At 41.2% G+C, this 19701-nt stretch overlaps 1 protein-coding gene across 1 annotated transcript; it reads left to right on the top strand.

Moving 5' to 3' along the window:
• The first annotated feature begins 655 nt into the window (after nt 1–655).
• tarbp1 (TAR (HIV-1) RNA binding protein 1) lies at nt 656–18412 on the top strand. Its single transcript, XM_061789501.1, has 29 exons — nt 656–1657; nt 2886–2992; nt 3094–3157; nt 3278–3426; nt 3514–3566; nt 3656–3753; nt 3823–3958; nt 4042–4138; nt 5808–5897; nt 5993–6128; nt 6200–6448; nt 6954–7051; nt 7128–7265; nt 7332–7555; nt 7628–7865; nt 7936–8124; nt 8199–8398; nt 8475–8546; nt 9365–9485; nt 9725–9832; nt 9911–10060; nt 10534–10620; nt 10699–10904; nt 10979–11060; nt 11149–11314; nt 11397–11582; nt 12445–12569; nt 13562–13698; nt 16335–18412. The coding sequence occupies exons 1-29, from the start codon at nt 769–771 to the stop codon at nt 16513–16515; spliced, it is 4776 nt and encodes a 1591-aa protein (XP_061645485.1). The 5' UTR covers nt 656–768; the 3' UTR covers nt 16516–18412.
• Nucleotides 18413–19701: the final 1289 nt, after the last annotated feature.

Raw genomic sequence — 19701 nt, 5'->3', positions numbered from 1 at the left:
TAAACTTAATTAGACCTCTAAACATTTGCATACATGTTTCCAGTTGTTCAGTGTTTAGTGCTTTTCGCACAACTTGATGAATAATATTTTGTATTTAAACAGTCCTTTTCATTGTGCAGTTTATATTTTGACAACATGAGACCAAGACAACACCTAACAATTGATCAACAGTACCTTGACATTGTGAAGTTTCCAACAGGATGCTCTCACAGGGGATTTAGCCACTGAATTTATAGTGTCACAGTGTGATAAGCAGATTTTAACAGAGAGACTGGAAGAGTCACAGAAAGGCAGAGAAGTGGATGTCCTCAGAAATGTATTAACCGATTCATGAATTAAAAATCTATTGGGATTTTACCAATAAATTGGTAGAGAACAGCAAGTTGTGCAAAAAGTACTGAAACATTGAACAGTTAGACATTTGCATTCATTCGATGGTTTAGAGAAGGTCAAATTAAGTTTGTCTGTAAAATAATAAACATTTTAAATGAATACGTATCGGTTATTACACGTTACTAACACAATTCTGAAGAGACGGTTTCTTACAAAATGTTGCAACATTTAAGAATCTTATTTTGACTATACTGTTGTTCGTCCTATTTGAGCGAAAACATCAGTACTGTGTTTATGCTGCGAAATCCGACAACTTCTCGCGAGGATTTGTGGTGACGTATGCGGAAGTTTACAGTCAGCCGGAGTGTGAACGTGCCGCGAGAAAGCGAGTGAAAGAATTTCCTTCGTGCTAGTATCTTTTGGCGATTATCTACAATGAATTCTGTTTTAATTAATGCAATGTTGTCTATTTCTCCTAACTACGAGCTTCTATTTGACACTCTGTGCTGGCCGGCAGACGTGTGGCCGGAGACGGAGCGCGTCGAGGCGCTGACAGCTTTTGTAGAAGGACTCGAGCAATTTGTCGTCCAATCAGAAACAAGTTCATCGACAACCGCGAAAAGACCATTTATACAAGATAAAAGCCAGTCCATCATTTGGACGCAATGTCTGCCGCTTCTCTCCAGAATATCAGCACAAACGGAGGGTGTGCGCTGTAGGGAGAGCACAGCAGCTGTGTGCAGACTTGTGGCCGTCTGTGTCCGGTTATGTGAGCCTGCTGTGGCGGGCCGAGCCGCTCTGGCCGTCCTGCCCTCGCTCCGGCTGTTCGAGGACGACCGACCCGGCGGAGGGACACTGAGTGTGGAGGTTGCTAGTGAAGTCCTGGCTGCCCTCCTTCCGTCTTTAACAGCAGAAGACCAGCTCACTTCGAACATTTTGTCGTGTATCTTGTCGGGCATTAGAACTATTCCAGACGGGTCGCTCTCCCGGGTCACCGTCCGACTCATGTTAGCCCTGCTGGGCTCTTGCGATGATACAAAGCTCGGCAGCATTCTCAGCAAGACTCTGAGCGAACTGTGCACCTGGCATGCCTCGGAGCGTACACCTGCCGTAACTGAGCGAGCCCTGCTGTGTTTAACCGCCCTGTCAGACCACCTGCTGGCACCTACTGAGCCCGACCCTCGTCCCTGCCTCCTGTTCTGGTGGGTGGTTCAGGACGGACTCATCCACAGAGATAGCGTGTCCCGCAAGAGAGCACTGTACCTACTCAAAAGGTGTGTGGCATCGTCACAGGAGCAGGGAGTGGACTGTCCTTCACAACAAGGTAAAAATGCTCACAGCCAGGTATGGAAAGCCATCTGAATTGATTCGATCCATGTCTTCACTTCTAGAACAATGCAGTGTACTAGTTGAACGAATGTGTCTTACTAACGTATTTTTACTTATTGTATGACATTTCTGCACATGATTAGAACAACTTTAACATACTAGTAAGATACTAGTACATGTTATTAGTGAATGTAAAACTACTAGTGGGTATTTTGGTGCTAATAGTAGGGTCCAAGCGTTTACTACTGTATGGCACATGGCTACAAGTTGGGCCTAGTAGTGTTCGTAGTGAAGCAGAGTCGTTTTTTAGTAAGGTTTAATTTAGTACTAGTTTAATTTATGCCAAAAGTGGCATGAGTAGTGAAAAAAAATTACTACTAAGACACAGTTGTTCTAGTGCACTGAATTTTCTAAATAGTGAGAACAAAGAGCGTACATGAACCTTAAACTGGGTATCTTTGATATCAAATAAATGATCACCCAGTTTTCCATACACATGGCTCACGAGTGATTGCTTCATGTTTACTGTTGTGATCAGCTGCTTCATTCACTTGAATGCACAAGCGAATGATGTCCAGTAAGACAACTGTAACAAAAGGTATCTTTTGTTACAGCAAGCAGCTTGACTTTGGGTGAGCTTGACTTTGGGTGAGAGGCAAGGTACACCCTGGACTGGACACCAGCCGTTCGCATGGAACATATGGACGCATCCATTCAGACTTGCATTTACACTTATGGCCAATTTAGAGTCTTCACTAACCCAAATGTGCATATTTTTGGAATGTGGGAAGAAGCCGGAATACTCGGAGAAAACCCACACAATATGCACACCACACAAGGCAGCAGGAGCTTAGATTCGAACTCCCAACTTCAGAACTGTGAGGCAGACATCCTACCCACTAGGACACCTCAGCTACTGATAATAATAATCAACTAGATAATGTAGTTTCTCTAGCTTCTTATGATTGTTTTGTGATGGCGACAGTTTGACGAGGAACAAATTAATTCAATTTCCATTATTTACAATGTGGAAAATTTATTCTAAATCCAAACAAATATGAGGTCCACCAGCAGATTAGAAATGATTGTGTTGACCTTTGAGATTCCACTGTATGTGTATTTTTTTGTTGCTCCTTTAATGGATCTCCTTAGATTGTGCAGGTATACCGAACAGTTCTGTGACTGTATGAACCATTTTCTTTCTTTCTTTCTTGTTATTGAAGTGAGTGGTGAGGAGATCTTGTTCAAATGGAAAGCCAAAAGCAGCAAACTGCTCAGAGAGTTCTGGGAGGATTATGTACTGGTGATGGAAACGTTGGAGGAAAATCAGGTCCAAAATCCATTCTGATGATGATAATTCAGTTCAAGGTGTCATCACCACTGTAACAGTACTGCTCAGATCATTATGTGTTTTCTCTTCTGCATATTCAGGTCCATGTTGTCCGCCCAGTTCTGAACCGAATTGACTCTCTTATCCAAGCTACAGCAAATAAAGGTATTGATGTTTGCCCCTCATGTTGTTTCAAGTGTAGAATCATTGTATGCTTCCAGTCAATAAAACTATAGTGCCACATCATCTTTGTACACTCTCTAATGTACTGTCTTGTGTTTGTAGGTCAGGACCTCTTTCACCCGTCGTGGCTGCTGTGTGTGTACCAACGGATGTTCCACAGCGAGAATAAAACCTTAATGCGAGCAGGTGTGTGTCACCTGCTGGAACTTCAAGTCCTCCAACAGCCAGCCTTTGCTTCAGCTTTTTCTCAGGTAAACCGTCATTCATACGTCACTTCGTTTGACTGACTGTTTGACTGCTTCATTCATGCTTAAACTCTGGTCTAATTTGCTCCCCAGTTTGTTGTTGGACCTTTCATGGATGTTCTGTCAGAAATGTCGCTCTTCTGCAAGTGAGATTGAAACTTTATTATGTTTAAATGACTTTACATTGGATTATAATGATAAATCTAATCTAATGAATTGTTCTACTTTTCTCCAGGGCAGGTGGCCAGGGTGTTGGAGACTGTCCCGAGCTGGCAGTTAAACTCCAAATCTTCTTGAAGACCTTCTTCAGCAGCCTGCCAACAGAGGACCAGGGTACAAACACTTAAGCTTTTTTTCAGCTAAAATTGCCTTTCTTCTGTTAAAATTGTGTCTGCTTTTCAGGCCGTGTGCTGCTGCTATTGATCCAGCAGCTTGGTTCAAAGCATTGGTGTGCAGTGCCCCTCCTCTTCATCTCTCAGGCTATGTCCAAACTTGATCCAATTTCAATATTGGCGATCGACGGGCTCACTGCCCTCAGGTTTGTACCACATTATGAACAAAAAATACAACTTACATGGTTGAAGTGCATAGTTATTGCGTGCTTGGTGTGTCACACTGTAGGGAGGTAGTGCGCTGCACGATGATTACACATCAAGTCCTCTTGAGAGGTGCTGCCCAGTGCTTCTTATTGAAGAGCGCCCTCTGTCTCATAGATGTGGTAAGAAAAACATACTGTGTTTGAGGGCTGCACAATATATCGTTTGAGCAACGTCATCGCCATGTACGTGCGCGCGATGAATAACGCAATGAATAATAACGTGTGCCGCTGGGGTTATGCTTAATTAAACAGGTAATGTTCATGTGTTTGTCTTAATTGGGGACGAACACACACAACGCTGAGCAAAACAGCGATGTTTTAAACGACATAATCGCGGTGGAGCGAGAGGTTTAGCTCATCTCTTTTTTTTTTTCTTCTGTTTAGCTCCAATCGCCAGCTCGTTAGCTCGCAGGCTATCTTGTTAGCTCACGAGGTAGCTCTTGACAACAAACAGTTAACTTTCCCTTCAGTGTCCCTGTTGTGTGAATCTACGCCGCTGGATATGGAGCAAGGCTGTGGAGTGTGGCGTACTGGACGGAGTCAACACCGGCAAGAGTGTACCAGTCCGCCAACATTCCATGAGCCCACTATTGGTTAATGACACAGCTGTCCAGCTCTGTCAGCTCACTGTGTGAGCCGCATGGCGGCTCACCACAACAATGACAATTTATCGAGTCCGGAAAAACTATAGTTTCCATTTTCTTTATCGAACGATAAGTCGATATAGTAATTATCGTGATAGGCCTAATCAACTGTAATATTAATAAGTGACCAGCAGAGGGACCTGGTGGAACGTTCTAATAAGATTAGCACCAATGTTACAGCAAATAACCCGGAGCAGCCCAGAGTGTTATATACTTATTTTTTTGTATGCTAACAGTTAACGAGGATACAGGAAACAATTACACGCCTGCATTTACTGTATTTCTCTACAGAATGTGACGAATGAATGCGGACAGATTACACTGTGGGGGGTGGAGAGCCACGGCATTATTGAAGGGATAAACATCAGGTGTACACAACAACATGATTTGCTTAAACTAATGCACTCAAATATAGGAATGCTAATGCATGTGTTAAAACAGGTGTAAAATAACATATTGGTTGGCAGGGCATGGAAAGGAATTATTTTAACTTCGTCTGGCTGGACTATTGGTCATTACTACAATACATTTTAAAACAGGTAGACTGCATACAAATGACTCCATATAGTTTTGTGCTCCACTGCCCATAGTTTTTCTAGAGTGGGGAAAAAAAGAAATGTGTGCTGATTGCCACATGTGTTTGGTAGCTTGCATTTTATAACATGCCAATAATGTATCGCAGGGTTATGGAAAATCGCAATGTCTTTTTTTCCCCAAAATCGTGCAGCCCTACTCTGTGCAAGTTCTAGCGCATACTCCATTCAAAGTCTCGGTGAACAAGCCTCTCCCAGTTAGAGTCAACAATTAACCGACCATACATATTTTTGTAATGTGGCAGGAACCCGGAATAGCTACTCAAGCATGGTGAAAACATGCAAACTCCACATAGGCCCTAGCTGAAAGTTATTAAATTAATTGATTTTTAGGCTATACACTAACCAGTAATGGCAACTTTCATGAGATTTCACCTAAAAATATACTACATGCACCAAAAGTAATTTAATCAAAAAGGGGTTGGATAGGTAATGGCCCGATGTCACAATACTTTTGTCCGTATATTCTGAATAACCTTAGTTGATTTTCACTGTGACATTGCTGTGGTGTCCTATCATAGAGGTAGCGCTGATATATTCACATACTTTCAGAACACAGTGACCCTCGATGATGTCTTTACCTTCCTGGGCAATTTCCGAGCTGATGAGTCACTTTGTCGAGGCACAGCGCTTTGGAATGAGGTATTCTGTATTATGTTTGCTATACTTGTCATCTGGAGCTGCACACCACAGTTTATTTAACAAACCTGCTGCCCCCTAATGTGTGTCTTTTCCAGGTGTGTGTCTGGCTCTCAAGCAATGAAGGCAGTTTTAAGCCAAGTGATGGAGATGGCGTTGCCTCAAGCAAGGAAACCATAAAAGCATATGTTCAGGGCAAAATACATGAGTTTCTAAGAGTTCCACCATGCACTGGTAAGCTTGGATGGGAACCATTTTTTTTAGTCTTTACTTTTTAGTTTTTAATCAGTTATTATGCTTTGCAGGTCAGACAGAGAGCTTACCTGACCCCAAAGAGGCAGACAAGTTGGTGAGGTCCATTCTGCTGTGCACTGACATTGAGGAGAGTCAACGTGGAGCAACGATTGGTGACAACCTCCAGTTGTTAATGTCTCCTCTTGTGGACACTCTGAGTCGGGTCGGTACCAACATCTACATGCCTGTGAAGAAGAGTGACAAAAGCTTGCAGCTCGTCCTCCGACTGCTCCAGCTTAGAGAAACACAGAAAGCGCATGGTTTGTATAATAATGTGGATTCATACAGATGCTTAGTCCATGGTCATGATAAAAAAAAACATGCTGTATTGAGCAGTTGAATATATATTTAAGTGTGTTTCTTCTTATTGTTGTTATGGTGTAGAGTGGTTTATAACTACACTGAAATTTACTGAGAGGTGTTGTAAATATAGCATTTACTGTATATTTGCATTTGTCCTTGTCATTACACAATGCTTGACACAGCGCTTCCAGTGGATATTTGCAGGTGGAGTTGTGGATGGCGACTATGATTAGACAAATCTGTGCAATAAATTGCTTATATCGAAAACCTTTCAATTACAAGAACAATCAGAAAACAGGTGGATTTTAAAAAATTGTCATGATGGATTTTGTCATGATAATGTGTTCTTTTTTAAACATTTTTTTTTTTATTGTACTCAAATTGGTAAACGAAAGATGGCTACAGATAAAAGCCAATGAGTGACTCACATTTACTATCATATTTTTGCTGTGCTTCTACCAGTGGATGAAGTGACAGCTGCTTTGGAGGGGCTAATTTTCCAGTTTCTAGATTCAATCCAGGAGTTCATCACGAGGCGTGTGTGTGGGGAACTGCAGGAGGTAAACAACAGTGAACACAACATACGGACCCCCAGTCAATTTAATAGATAATGTTTTTTTGTTTTGTTTTGTGCAGTTGTGTGATGTGGAGCGGGCAGAGCTGTATTTGTGTGTCTTAAAGCAGCTGGCCATGCACAGTTGTACAATTCAACAAGATTCCTTCCCTAAACTCATTAAGTACAGTCTGAGCATTCTGAAAGAACCAACCCAGCAGGTTTGAAGCAAAATATTATTGCTAGCAGTGAACCTTTTCAGTTATTCATCATTGGTCTACTGGTAGATACCCTCAGTGGCCAGGCAGGTGGTCAGAGCAGTTGCTATGGCATCTCTTGCCATGGTATGTCAGCTAATGGAGCAGCAAGCAATTGGCCTGCAAACGTTTTCTCTTCTAAAACAACTCAACGAGCACTTCTACAAGCCAGTGCCGTCTCCCTGGCAAAGTCATTCAGCTCTGGGTCGCTTCAATGAGAGGCTGCTGAAACCTCACATAACGAACAGCTTGAGGTCAGTGACTGAGAGAGTCTGCAAATGTAGTTGAACACACTTGCCTGTCATATTAAAGTGACACTTTCTCAGTAACGAAGGTTGGCAGAGTCTTCTGCAAGACTGGGGTCGCACAGCTGCCCACTTCATGCGGGACCAGTGGATTTGCCTGAGTTTCCTCATCAACACACTCGGGGTTCAAGATTCTGAGCTTCCCAAAAACAAAGAGACTGTCATAGCTGCTCTGAGTTGCTGCGTGGACGCTCTCGCTCTTCTGCCCAGCGACCTGGTGCTGCCCGTTATCGCCTTCATGGAGACGGTGCTGCCACAAGTGAGTCTCTGTGTGTGAATTTAGACAGGAAGGTGGTGTCTGGTTTTAAAGTGTCATACTGTGATCTCAGTTGGTACATGAGGATGAAGCCCTCTGTGTGGAAGCTGTGAGTCGGTGCTGGGAGCTAGTGCATGGGCTCAGCAATAACGCCCATGACTTTTGGCCTGCCCTCAAAGGCTTCATCTCAGTGGCCTTCCATCAAACGCTGCTGCTGCTCACAGACAGTCAGGCCCCAGTGCTGACGACAACTGTGAAACAGGTAATCAGCACATGTACGGTATGTCCAATACTTTGTACAAAGTTTTGTTTAATAATATTGGTGTTTTTGTGTAGATTGCTGTTGAGATCATGGAGTTGTCTGAGTCCAAGAACGGAGTTTTTAGTGTGCTGCTGGAACACTGTTGTCAAACATGGTTGCCTGCTAGTGACCAAAGCAGGAACCCAGATGACGGCACTTTCTCCAGTGTTTTTAGTCACATTAACATCATGGCTGAGGGCTGCATTTATGGCCCTGTGTTCAGGAGAGATCAGCGGTACTGAAAACAGTCTATCAGTGCTTTCTTGCTTCTTTTTTTCAGTGATTCATGTACTGTTTTTTTTTCCCCAAAGGCTTGTTCAAGATGTCCAGGCATATGTGGAGCAACTTGGTGAGCTATGTGCCACCAACGCCGTGGTCACCAGGTGAGCTGCTGCCATTTTGTGACTTGGGATAGATGGGATGATATAGCGTTTAATTTATTTATTAATTGTCTCAACATCTGTCTGCATCAACAAGGTTATTTAATGAAGTCATTATGGATTTCAGTGTGAAGAAGCAGCCAGCCAGCAAAGCGATTAATTAAGGTTCAACTGGTTTGCTGCCTTAACTCAATCACTGCCAGTCCTCCATGTTAATGTGGATATTTGAATTCAGCTGCCGTTAAGGGGCTACATGTTGAAATTTAAAGGAAACCTGAATAGAACAAGTCATTTGATGTGTATGTATGTAAATACTTGGAGGACAGTGCGGGGGACATATACATGAACTTTAATTGAATGAGGTTCCCCAGACTTGTTTTGTGCAGCTATTTAACAACTTCGGAGTGTGTGTTATCAGCATCTGGACGGAATGTCCCTAGTGCTGCTTTACATGTTAATATGCTCATTTATTTCTAAACAACAGTTGTCTTTAGTAGTTTATTTTGTTACTTTTGGGGTGTATATTTAAATTTTAAAATGATCATGCAGCCTTAAGCTTGTTGGAATTCCTAATAGTGGCACCTGTAAAGATAGGCATTTAATTGTCAACTTTTAAGTTTAAACAAGGTACTACTGTTTAACAGTTAAGAACATTGCTGGAGAGTAATTTTTCCCTTTAACTGAAGGTGTTTATTTTCAGTATTTTATATATTGTATCAGTATATTATATTATTGTATTGTTGTGATCAAGGCTTTTTTTATGTTGCTGCTAAACATCTCTCTTGCTATGTCAGAGTTGAACAAATGCTTTTGATTTCCAGTGACAACAGAGATGACCAGCTACCTCGCATGTACACACTGGCTTTCCTTAGTCGCCTGGATGCTTCTAACCTTTTGCACGAACGACTGATGGAGAAGCTTGTTGTCATTCTCTTAGAAAAGGTAACTGAGTTAGCAAAATCTAACAACAGTAACTCCAAGTTCAGTCATAATGTCCATATCTACAGTGCTGTATGTACATTATAGTGTGGTGTACAAAATTAAGTTTAATACATTGTGGTTCATCTCTCAACAAAATAACTGTTACTGTGACCCAATGAATTAGAAGTTATCATTTGCAGCTAGCTGAAACACAATAAACATAACACTTTGTCATATCTCCTGTCAAACATTCTTACCAGGACAAGAACATGTCAAAGTCAGTGCGTATCTCCAGTAACTCTCTACAACATCGTGTGAAAAACAGAGTATGGCAGACACTGCTAATGATGCTGCCCAAATTCAAAGAGGTAAGTCACTGGCACCTTAATCATTGCACCTGCGACCAAGCAAAATATAACTTCTTGTCTCTCTATAAATGTACATAGGAGTTTGTGGCCTCTATACTGAGCAGTGTCTTTGAGGCTGGCTTCCGCAGTAACCAGGCTTCAGTCAAGTACATGATTGAGTGGACGATGATTCTGATCCTTGTCCGTTATCCAAAACATATAGACAGCTTTTGGGCATGCTTCAACATGGTGAGCTCACACACTTTTTAGACTAACACTTACTCTTTAATAGGTTAGTCAAAATCACACTTTCCATCGTGCAGTATATAGTGGACGCCCACATAGTGGCGGTTCGAGAATTTATTGGGTTTATTTAAAAATAAATAAATACATATATAAACACACACTATAGTATTTTTGTTTTCCCTGCAATTGTCAAAAGTAGAAAAGGGTACACAAATAATCGATCTATACCCCTTTTTGGCACCCCTCGATCTGGGGTAACAACCTGATTGGCCGATTCATTGATTAAATGGAAGAGGAAGAACAAAAAAACATTGTCTTGTCTTCTTATAACAAACATGATACAGGTTAATAAAAATAAAACACAAAATGCTTAGTTTCACTTTGTTTACTGTGTTGCTCTTCTTTGTTGACCGATGTGGTGTAAATACAGCTAAATTGAATGGTTTAAAGTGAACTAACACTCATTTTTGGTGTAGCATCATGAAGGAACCAAGACTGGCATCTGCACCTTCCTGGCAGTCCTCGTGCATTTCGCTGTCATCATTCCCAAACTTCACGATCCAGTGAGACATCTTCAAAATGTCACTTTGGTTGTAAAATCACTTCCCACTCCTTAAACATTTTCTCCCTTTGCCATAAAGGATTTGCATTTGGCAAAAGCACTGGACATCAGCCTTCAGTGGTGTTTCCACCATAACTTCAGTGTGCGTCTGTATGCCCTGCTGTCCTTGAAGCGGGTTTGGAGCTTGGTGGAGGTCCGAGGAGAGAAGACAGTTGATGGTCTGAGGGGGCTGTCCACTGTCGTCAAGGCCTGTCTGCACCAGACTGAGGCCTTGAAGAACACGGGGTGGGAATATGACAGTACAGAAGCTGCAAAATGCATCAATGTTGAGTGCTGAAAACATGTCTGCTAACTTTTAGGAATGCCAACAAGAACTGGACCAGGATTCAAGAGCACTTTTTCTTTGGTGCCTTTCATCCAATCAGGGATTACAGCATTGAGGTAAGTTTGTACAGCACATGCAAAATTGTGTTGTAGTATTTTATGCTTGAATGTGAATTACAACACTTAATTATTTCCTTTATCCTAGACCATATTCTACACTTTTCCAAGTCTGTCAGGGTTGGCTGATGATGAGTGGATTCCTCCCTGGAAGCTGGAGAAGCTGTCATGCTTTTCTCAAACGCCTCCTTTGAGGAATACCGCTCCCAACCTGAGCCAGCTCCAGCCCGGAGACTGGATCCAGCAGCATAAAAGTACTGTAGCACATGCAACTAGGCCACCTGAATCAAATCTGATGCTTTTGGGTTGAATTGTCATTTTTCTGGTGTCTCCCAGGTGAGGAGGAGAAGGAGGAGCGCTGGGCTGAGGTGCAGAAGAAAATAACCCCCTGGAGCTTGGACATCCAGGAGCAGGACCCAGAGCTTCAGCTGGTTCCCCTGAAGAGAGCAGCTCGCGTGGGCAAGCAGCATGGCGCCCTGCTGGTGGTCGCCTCACTCATCGACAAACCCACAAACCTTGGAGGTCATCACACTGTGTAGCTAAGACAACGCAACTCTTTTTCAGAGCTGCCAAATGTTACGGGACGTCCGTATTTTGCTAAGGAAATCACTGAATCTAGGCCCATTACGGGCGTAACATCGATTGTTCCAGATACTGGGAAAAAAATCCAGCGTCTGACTATAACGTCGCATCCACTTTGACCAGCTGCTTGGTGCACGCTATTCTATTATTAGTCCTACAATGGGGAAATTTGCATCGTTTCAGCAGCACTTGTGGATATAGGAAAAATAAATGTTATATAACTAGCATACAAGAAAATACATGTACAAGAAGTAAATTGCGCAAAATAGAAACCAAAACTCCATACATACATTGTCCATACATAAACTATCCAATTCAATCTAGTGCTGAGTTTTAATTTTGACGTTGCAGATCTGATTAATCTGCTTTATAGACAAGCTTTTTTTTTTTGTTACCAGATTTGAAAAGCGAATTGGCAAAATGCGAATTAATCAATAGATGCTGATATTTTTGATGATGGAATGTCGAACTGTCATATACTGGTACATTGATTTAGGCTGCAACTTCGTCGGCCATTACAAGGTTGATGTAATAAAAACATCAAACTAACAAGTATTGAAGCCGTAATTTATTAACAATTATGATTATGACTGTCGCAAGGTAATGTTCTGAAAATTTGGAAATTCATACAAATTTGGAATAGGCTCCAGCACGCCCGTGACCCTTGTGAGGATAAGCGGTACAGAAAATGTATGGATGGATGTTGTGTAAGTGAATTTTTATAGGTTGGCAGCTCTGCTTATTTATACTACGCATCTCTGAGAGTAACAGAACCAAAATGTGTTTGTTTGTACGATTGTAGGCCTGTGCCGGACCTGTGAGATCTTTGGTGCCAGTGCGTTGGCGCTGGACAACCTCCGCCACATCACTGACAAACACTTTCAGTCCCTCAGTGTCTCATCTGAACTTTGGCTCCCTCTCCTGGAGGTGACACTCAACACATTTGACCCCTCTTGTCCCATTACCGTACTTTACCAGTCAGCTGGGAGACATGGTCACTGGCCACTACATTAAGTATACCTGCATCATCAAATGACATACAATACAAGAGCAGGATCGAAAATGTATTCATCTAAAAAACATTTTATTATTGTGGTCTTAGTTTTCAGTGGTGTTTTACATCGTACTGAAAATGGTTTCTAATACTTTGGTTGAATTTCTTTAGCTACAAAAGTGCCGGAATATTAGAAGTAGCTCTCACTATGATGTAAAGCAGTTCTACACCACTGTACAACCACAATAATAAACATATGCTTTAATTAATCAAAACTAATGTCACTGATGGTGTAGTGGTACACTCGCCTGACTTTGGTGCAGGCAGCGTGGGTTCAGTTCCCACTCAGGGACGGTGTGAATGTGACTGCGAATGGTTGTCCGTGTCTCTATGTGCCCTGCGACTGAATGGCGACCAGTTCAGGGTGTAGTCCGCCTTTCGCCCGAAGTCAGCTGGGATAGGCTCCAGCGTCCCGCGACACTAACCAGGATAAGCGGTGTTGAAAATGGATGGATGGATAATCAAAACTAAACTATTTGTAGCATGTTTGCTGAATCTATTTTGGCGCGTCTTCTTGCATTGTGCAGGTGTACCTTATGTTGCGGCCACTGAGCCTAGTCTGCTTTAGGTTAAAATGATCCCAGTCAAGGAAGTGAAAATGCTGAAGCCCATTCAGTTGTAAATCAAAACATCAAACAGTCCAGTATAGAGAAGGTTAGGAATAAAATACAGTATGTGATTTCAGTTCTAACTTTAATATTTTTGTTCACAACTTAACAGCCTTACTTATTTACTTCCTACAACTCATTCATTGCACATTCTACCCTTGTTTATAGTCCTTGTAAAGGATAAGAGTTAGAAGTTTCTTTTTTGGTCTTGTGTCATTTGTTTTGTTCTGCTCATCTTTAAACTGAATATGTTTTAGGTAAAGCCGTTGGAGCTGACAGACTTCCTGCAGGTAAAGAAGAGTGAGGGCTACTGTATTGTCGGTGTGGAGCAGACCGCTAACAGTCAGAGCCTTCAGGACTACCAGTTTCCTGAGAAGACTCTCCTACTTCTCGGGTATGACTTATGAAACTCTATCTAAAGCCTCGTTTTGGATTGGTAAAGTACACAATTGTTTGCATTTAAAAACTTGTAGTCATTGAACAATTGAATTCACATTCACACCGATGCGCAATTAAGAGTCTTCAATTATTCTAACCTGCATGGTTTTTGTTTTTTAACGTAAGAGAAAGCGCTGGAGTAGTAAGCCTGAAGTCATATTAGACTTGACGCAGATCTGATTGGTATCGGCCAATAACTAGCATTTTATGCTGATCAGCTTTAATGTCATAATTCACCGATCCAATCAATGACGTCATTGATCAGCTCCGCAAGACATTTACTCTGCATCGCAATCGTGTACAGTGTATTTGAATCCAAATGGTAGTTTATTTTTAGCCTTGTCGCGTGTCTTTGGACATAGTACAGTATATATCTGACAGCCAATAAAGTTTTTTTTTTATTTATTTTTTTTATAAAACATGTCAACGATGTGTGACAGACAACACGTCTGGATCAGACTACAAACACAATTTGGTCTTTCACAATTGCACTATGTCTGACAACTGCAATAAAATCTTGCATTCCGATACCACCGCATCCCATCTTTTACGATCACTGGGCTTATATCATGTCAACTCAAACGCGACCGGATACACTCGTTACCATGGCGACGACGACAACAACAATGGCTTGCGTGTATTATAAGAACAAAATGGGGAAAACCGCGTGGTGGAGGTCACTGGTGCTCAGGAGAGAACTTTCATTCAAGGATTCCTTGAGGTAATTTCACGTACTTTTAATACAATACGGCTCGCAAACAGGCATCAAAACGTTATGTAGCCTAGCAAGCTAGTACTAGCACTAACGGTTGTACGTAAACATGCCGGCATTCTGTCGACTCATGTTCTAAAGTTTCGGTCTGTGTGAAGTAATTTAATTAAAATAAAGTAATTTAGTTACAGTAAGTTAGCACCCATTATTTCTGTCATGTTGTAATGTTGGTTTGACCTGCCTAGAGAATACTTTGGAAAATACACAATATACAGTACACAAGTATATACAGTAAATGATTGCTTATCGTTTTTTTTAAACTCACTGATCGGTGATCGGCCCCAAAATTCCTGATCATGTAAAGCCTAAGTCATATACTGTAGACATCCCCAGCTCGTTTGCCGTCTAAATGGGTTCCGGTACAATTCAAAACAAATGGCAAATAGTTAAGAGAGCAGAGTTTGGGGCTTAGCATAGAAATCCCAAATAGTTAATTGTGTCAGACAATTTAAGTAACTAATGATCCCGCCTACACACCATGAGTGCAACACAAGCCAGGTTTACTGTTAAAATTTAACTGATCCATCGTCTTGTCAAAAAGTGTTTTCTATTAGTTTACATCCCCTCTTTCCTTTCACATACACTTCTGAGTTTTATGCAGATAAAAGTATGAGGTGATGAAGTTATTTAATTTGAACTCACTTGTTCACCCCTTTTCCCAGCAGGGCATTCACTCTCACTGCTTCTGTCAGAACATGTAGGGCTATAATTGGCTCTCCCTCAGGATGTCAGAGCAAAAAATGTTGACAGCTGCAGGGATCTTCATCTACTATAATATTGTTTGGGACATGAAGAAAAGAAATATGCACATTGTCTTATCATTTCAGTATTTGGTGCTTCACGCCACTTGACAGAACTTTATACACAGTTTTGGATACAATCTTCTGAAAGAGACAGGACAGTATCTCTTTAGGTGTTTGTTTTGTTGAAACCCTCTTTTAATTGGAGCCATCTTCTCATCCAATTGCACTCAGGAAAAATAGAGATCATTAAATTGTCACTTCAAAGTGTGCTGTGCCCTCTTTAGACTCATTGAAAGCTACCCTCATTACACCTTTCCATTCACTGACTGCAACAATACTTTAGGTACAGTACACCTGCATGTTCCACTGAGTCTCCTCTATACAATACAGTACAAAAATGCTCAGCTTTGTTGTTTAATGTCAAGAAAATACATAAAAGTGCATGTTTGCTTCGATGGATGCATCCTCACGGTCTCTTATTGTGGGCTTGAGCCCAAGATTACTCAACTCCTGATTGTCAGCACTTCAGGAAATGAATTCACTCGGCAGCTTGTGGTTTAGTAATCGAACTGAATGGGTAGTACTGTATAGCATCATCAAATAGAATGAATACAATAGAGAAGTTTGAAAGAGTTAAAAAATAAAAAAAATTACAATGGTATATAATTTCATTATTGATAAATTAAATACTGGCGACCAATTCAGGGTATACCCCGCCTCTCGCCCGAAGATAGCTGGGATAGGCTCCAGCACGCCCGTGACCCTAGTGAGGATAAGCGGTAAAGAAAATGGATGGATGGATGAATACATTACAGATTTCATTTGCAGAGTACACCTCCTTTCTCACGTTACGCTTGAAATGAAATGAATGTGTGAGCACCGGAAGTTTGATTTTTGTATAATATTACAACTTATATTAAAGGAAATTATACTGTATTTTGTATAAGTTTAGCATTGATATTCATTAATGTCTCTTAAATATGTATGGTCAAATTCCCATTAAAGCTTTCAAATGTAATCGCCAGTACTGCAAAAATTACTGACACCAGACTGAAAAGATTGTTTCTGTTATCACAGTAACGAACGAGAAGGCATCCCCGCCAACTTGCTCCAGCTGCTGGACGTGTGCGTGGAGATCCCTCAGCAAGGGGTCATCCGCTCACTTAACGTGCATGTGAGCGCTGCCCTGCTGATCTGGGAGTACACTCGCCAACGCCTCACCCCCACCTCCAGTCAAGACAAGTCAAAACATGGCTGAAACCAAACCACCTGACATCCGTTCCTAAGGCGTTTGCTTGTTATCAGTAAACAAATGTAGCGTTTCAATCTTCATGCAAACCACAGTGCAAACACATCAGCCTGTTCATCATGGAAGTTTGTTTGTAGTCTTATGTACATCTCTGTTGCCTTAATGGGTCACGAAATGTAGATCAACACTGCTTATTCCATCCAAGTATTCCACTGAGCATCATGTTCAGAATAATAATACCCATTTCAGTGCTTGCAGAGGAGCAACAGCAATTCAAATTTGTACTGTCTTCTCCAATGAGGCAATTACTTTTTGACTCACAGGAACTTTAAAGACCAGTCCATAAAACACCCTGTGCTCGAAAACATTTAACATTTTCTTGATGTTTTTATGTCAACCGGTGCCACTGGGTGAACTCTGAACTATTAGTGTGATCCAAAACAGTTGTGGTTTTTCTGGTCCAGTTCACTTTCTGTTTTCCTCCTCTTTGTGCAAGAGGCGGTGTACACCCTGGACTGGTTGCCAGCCAATAGCAGTGCACAATAGACAAACAACCATTTGCACTCGCGTTCACTCCTATGGACAATTTAGTTTGGGGATTTTCTAGTCTTAACACAAACAATTACTTTTAAACTCATCTGTCAAAATACAGTTGCGTGGTGAGGCAAAACGTGAATAGTCATTTTCATTTAGATGTAAGTGTTTAATGTTTTGGTTAAACACAGATGGATTGGAAGCAGTCATGGTGATTGAGTGGGTACCACATCCACCTCACAGTTCTTAGATGTGGAGTTTGAATCCCGGCTAGGGCCTTCCTTTGCGGATTAAATTTGCATGTTCTCCCTGTGCTTACAGGGTTTTTTTCCATGTAGTCTGGCTTCCTCCCCATTCCAAAAACATCCTTCATTGGTTAATTCATGACTAACTTGTCCTTAGGTTTGAATTACTATTTTATTTCTAGTCAAAACTAATTAAAATGAGACTTATCACGTAAAAAATGAAAAATTGCCAGTGGAGTGTAAAAAAAATAAATAATAGTAATTTAAATTAGCTTGAAACAATTCAAAATTGCCTAAAAATATGGTGATGAGTCTTATTTTTAAAAGATTTTGTTTTTTTTGTATTGTGGGTGTTTATTTTCAGTTTTTTTTTTTTTTAAAACGCTGCCCGTATCAGGTCGCTTTCATTGCTAGAACTACATGTGCTAAATCTAGTTGAATGCTAGTTTATGACAGGACACCTTGTGAAACACTCTTTGCAAATTTCTGCTTTTTAATAGATGGACTTGCGTTATTTTTTTAAAGAAGTCAATCAGGTGACTGTGAGGCTATAAAAAATACATTATTGCATGATCATGCGTGCCTTCATTTCTTTTTTTGTGTAGTCGTTATACTGTATATACTACATTTCCAACATTGTTGTCTGTTACCCAAATCAAAAGGTCCTTATAAACAACCTATTTCTTCTTTAATAGAGCTTGAGACGAGCCAAAATGTTTTTAATATTCCTTTATTTTTTTTCCAATGTCTAAAAGTTCAATCAAATTTCAGAAGGGTACTTTCCAAAATTAGGATTAGCCCACCCAAAGTACTCGATTTAGACTCGCCCCTGGTTTGAATAAGGAATAAGTGTGGTTGTTTGTCTATGTGTGCCCTGTGACTGACAGCCAAGCAGCCCAGGGTGTAACCCGCATCTCGCTTAAAGTCAGCTGGGACAGGATGCAGCTCGCTCACGACCCTAATGAGGATAAGCTGTATAGAAAATCAATGGATGGATGAATATGAGTTGGGTTGAATCAGTGTCTTTTGGGTTTTTTTTGTGTGTGTTTATTAAACAATTTTATGATATACTTTACATATTTTGAAGTTGAACTGTTTTGAGTAAATAAAGGTGTGGTTGTATCTTACGTGTACTAGCTGAACTAACAAGAAAACTATGGTTGAAGATGCAAGCCGTCCTTCGTCCTCCTGCGTTCAGGCGGTTCCCCTCGGTAATCACGTGACAGGCCAGCCCAATTGCAAACCAGGTGAACTTCAGTATACTTTGGTACATATTTTTGTAATTGACCGCGCAGTGTGCGGGGAATGGACGTCGTGGAGGGCAGTGGGTCAGTTCCGGGCTCTTTGCAGAGGGCGATTGGCAACTCAAGCCGAAAGGGTGATCCGGAGCACGGTGTGTCCACACGGTTGCAGCCGCTGCTGATGGTGACGTGTCTAGGCTCGGTGACAGGTAGCACACATCCTGATGGGATTTTTTTCTTTACTTTCTCGTGTAACCATGTTACACTAATGTAACCAGGCCACCCCATCCTGCACCACTTGGCAAGACCCCCTGTGGTGGCAGGAGAGTGGATTGTCTGCAGGTACCCTTTAGGACGCAAGAGGGCGGCAGACTACCATCTTCTGCTTTGACAATGGAACTAAGGCCACTTTTGTCTATGGCCAGATTACAGTGGAAGTAGAGCATGTCCCAACGGAACACATACTTATCACATGAACACCATTGACGAAAGTTTTGGGACACACCTCGTAGTCAATTAGTTAATCTATCAGGGGTTGAATTAGACAAATTACTTAAAACATTTTGAACAATTCCTTGCTTCCAACTTCGTAGGAGCCGTTTTGAGAAGGCCGTTAACTGATCCAGCATGAATGTGCTGGTCTCACGTACAACATTCATAACCTCTGGATGAACATACACAAATTCCCGCAGACACATTCCTAAATCTTGTACAGAGTCTTTTCAGAATAGTGTGATAGCTGTTATAGCTCCATATTTTCTTCCATTTCCATCTTGTTGGTGTAAAGGCTCATAAAGTGTAAATAACATTTAGGTCTGATGCTCTCTACAACATCAAACTACACCTATAGTTTATAGTAGAAAGAGAAGATTTCTGCTATGAAACAGCTCACTAAAATGCTTAATCAAAAAACATTTTAAAAAGTTTCACATTGGCAAGAATAAAACAAACCTAGACAATGGATGTACTGAAAAGTAATCTTTTATGAAGTATATGTGAATATACTTGAAGACCCTGCCCCCACCACCAGAAGATCAAATAAACCCATCATTTAATAATCACACCGCCCATTTTCCTTTCTCAAATGTGATAATCATACAGTATGTTGCATCGCAGTGTATAAAATCATCATTCCTTACAAAGGTTTACATTTATGTCTAGCAATAATTCCAAAG

Source organism: Phyllopteryx taeniolatus, chromosome 11 (assembly GCF_024500385.1).
Source record: "Phyllopteryx taeniolatus isolate TA_2022b chromosome 11, UOR_Ptae_1.2, whole genome shotgun sequence".
NCBI lineage: Eukaryota > Metazoa > Chordata > Actinopteri > Syngnathiformes > Syngnathidae > Phyllopteryx > Phyllopteryx taeniolatus.
This window is presented reverse-complemented; position numbering and strand designations above follow the sequence as displayed.

What these genes read in the sequence shown, in the direction of transcription:
- tarbp1 (XM_061789501.1), top strand. Translation starts at nt 769, where the DNA reads ATGAATTCTGTTTTAATTAATGCAATGTTGTCTATTTCTCCTAACTAC. An exon ending in CAAACCCACAAACCTTGGAG is followed by an intron (nt 11,583 to 12,444) that starts GTCATCACACTG and finishes GTACGATTGTAG; the next exon opens with GCCTGTGCCGGACCTGTGAG. An exon ending in AAGACTCTCCTACTTCTCGG is followed by an intron (nt 13,699 to 16,334) that starts GTATGACTTATG and finishes CTGTTATCACAG; the next exon opens with TAACGAACGAGAAGGCATCC.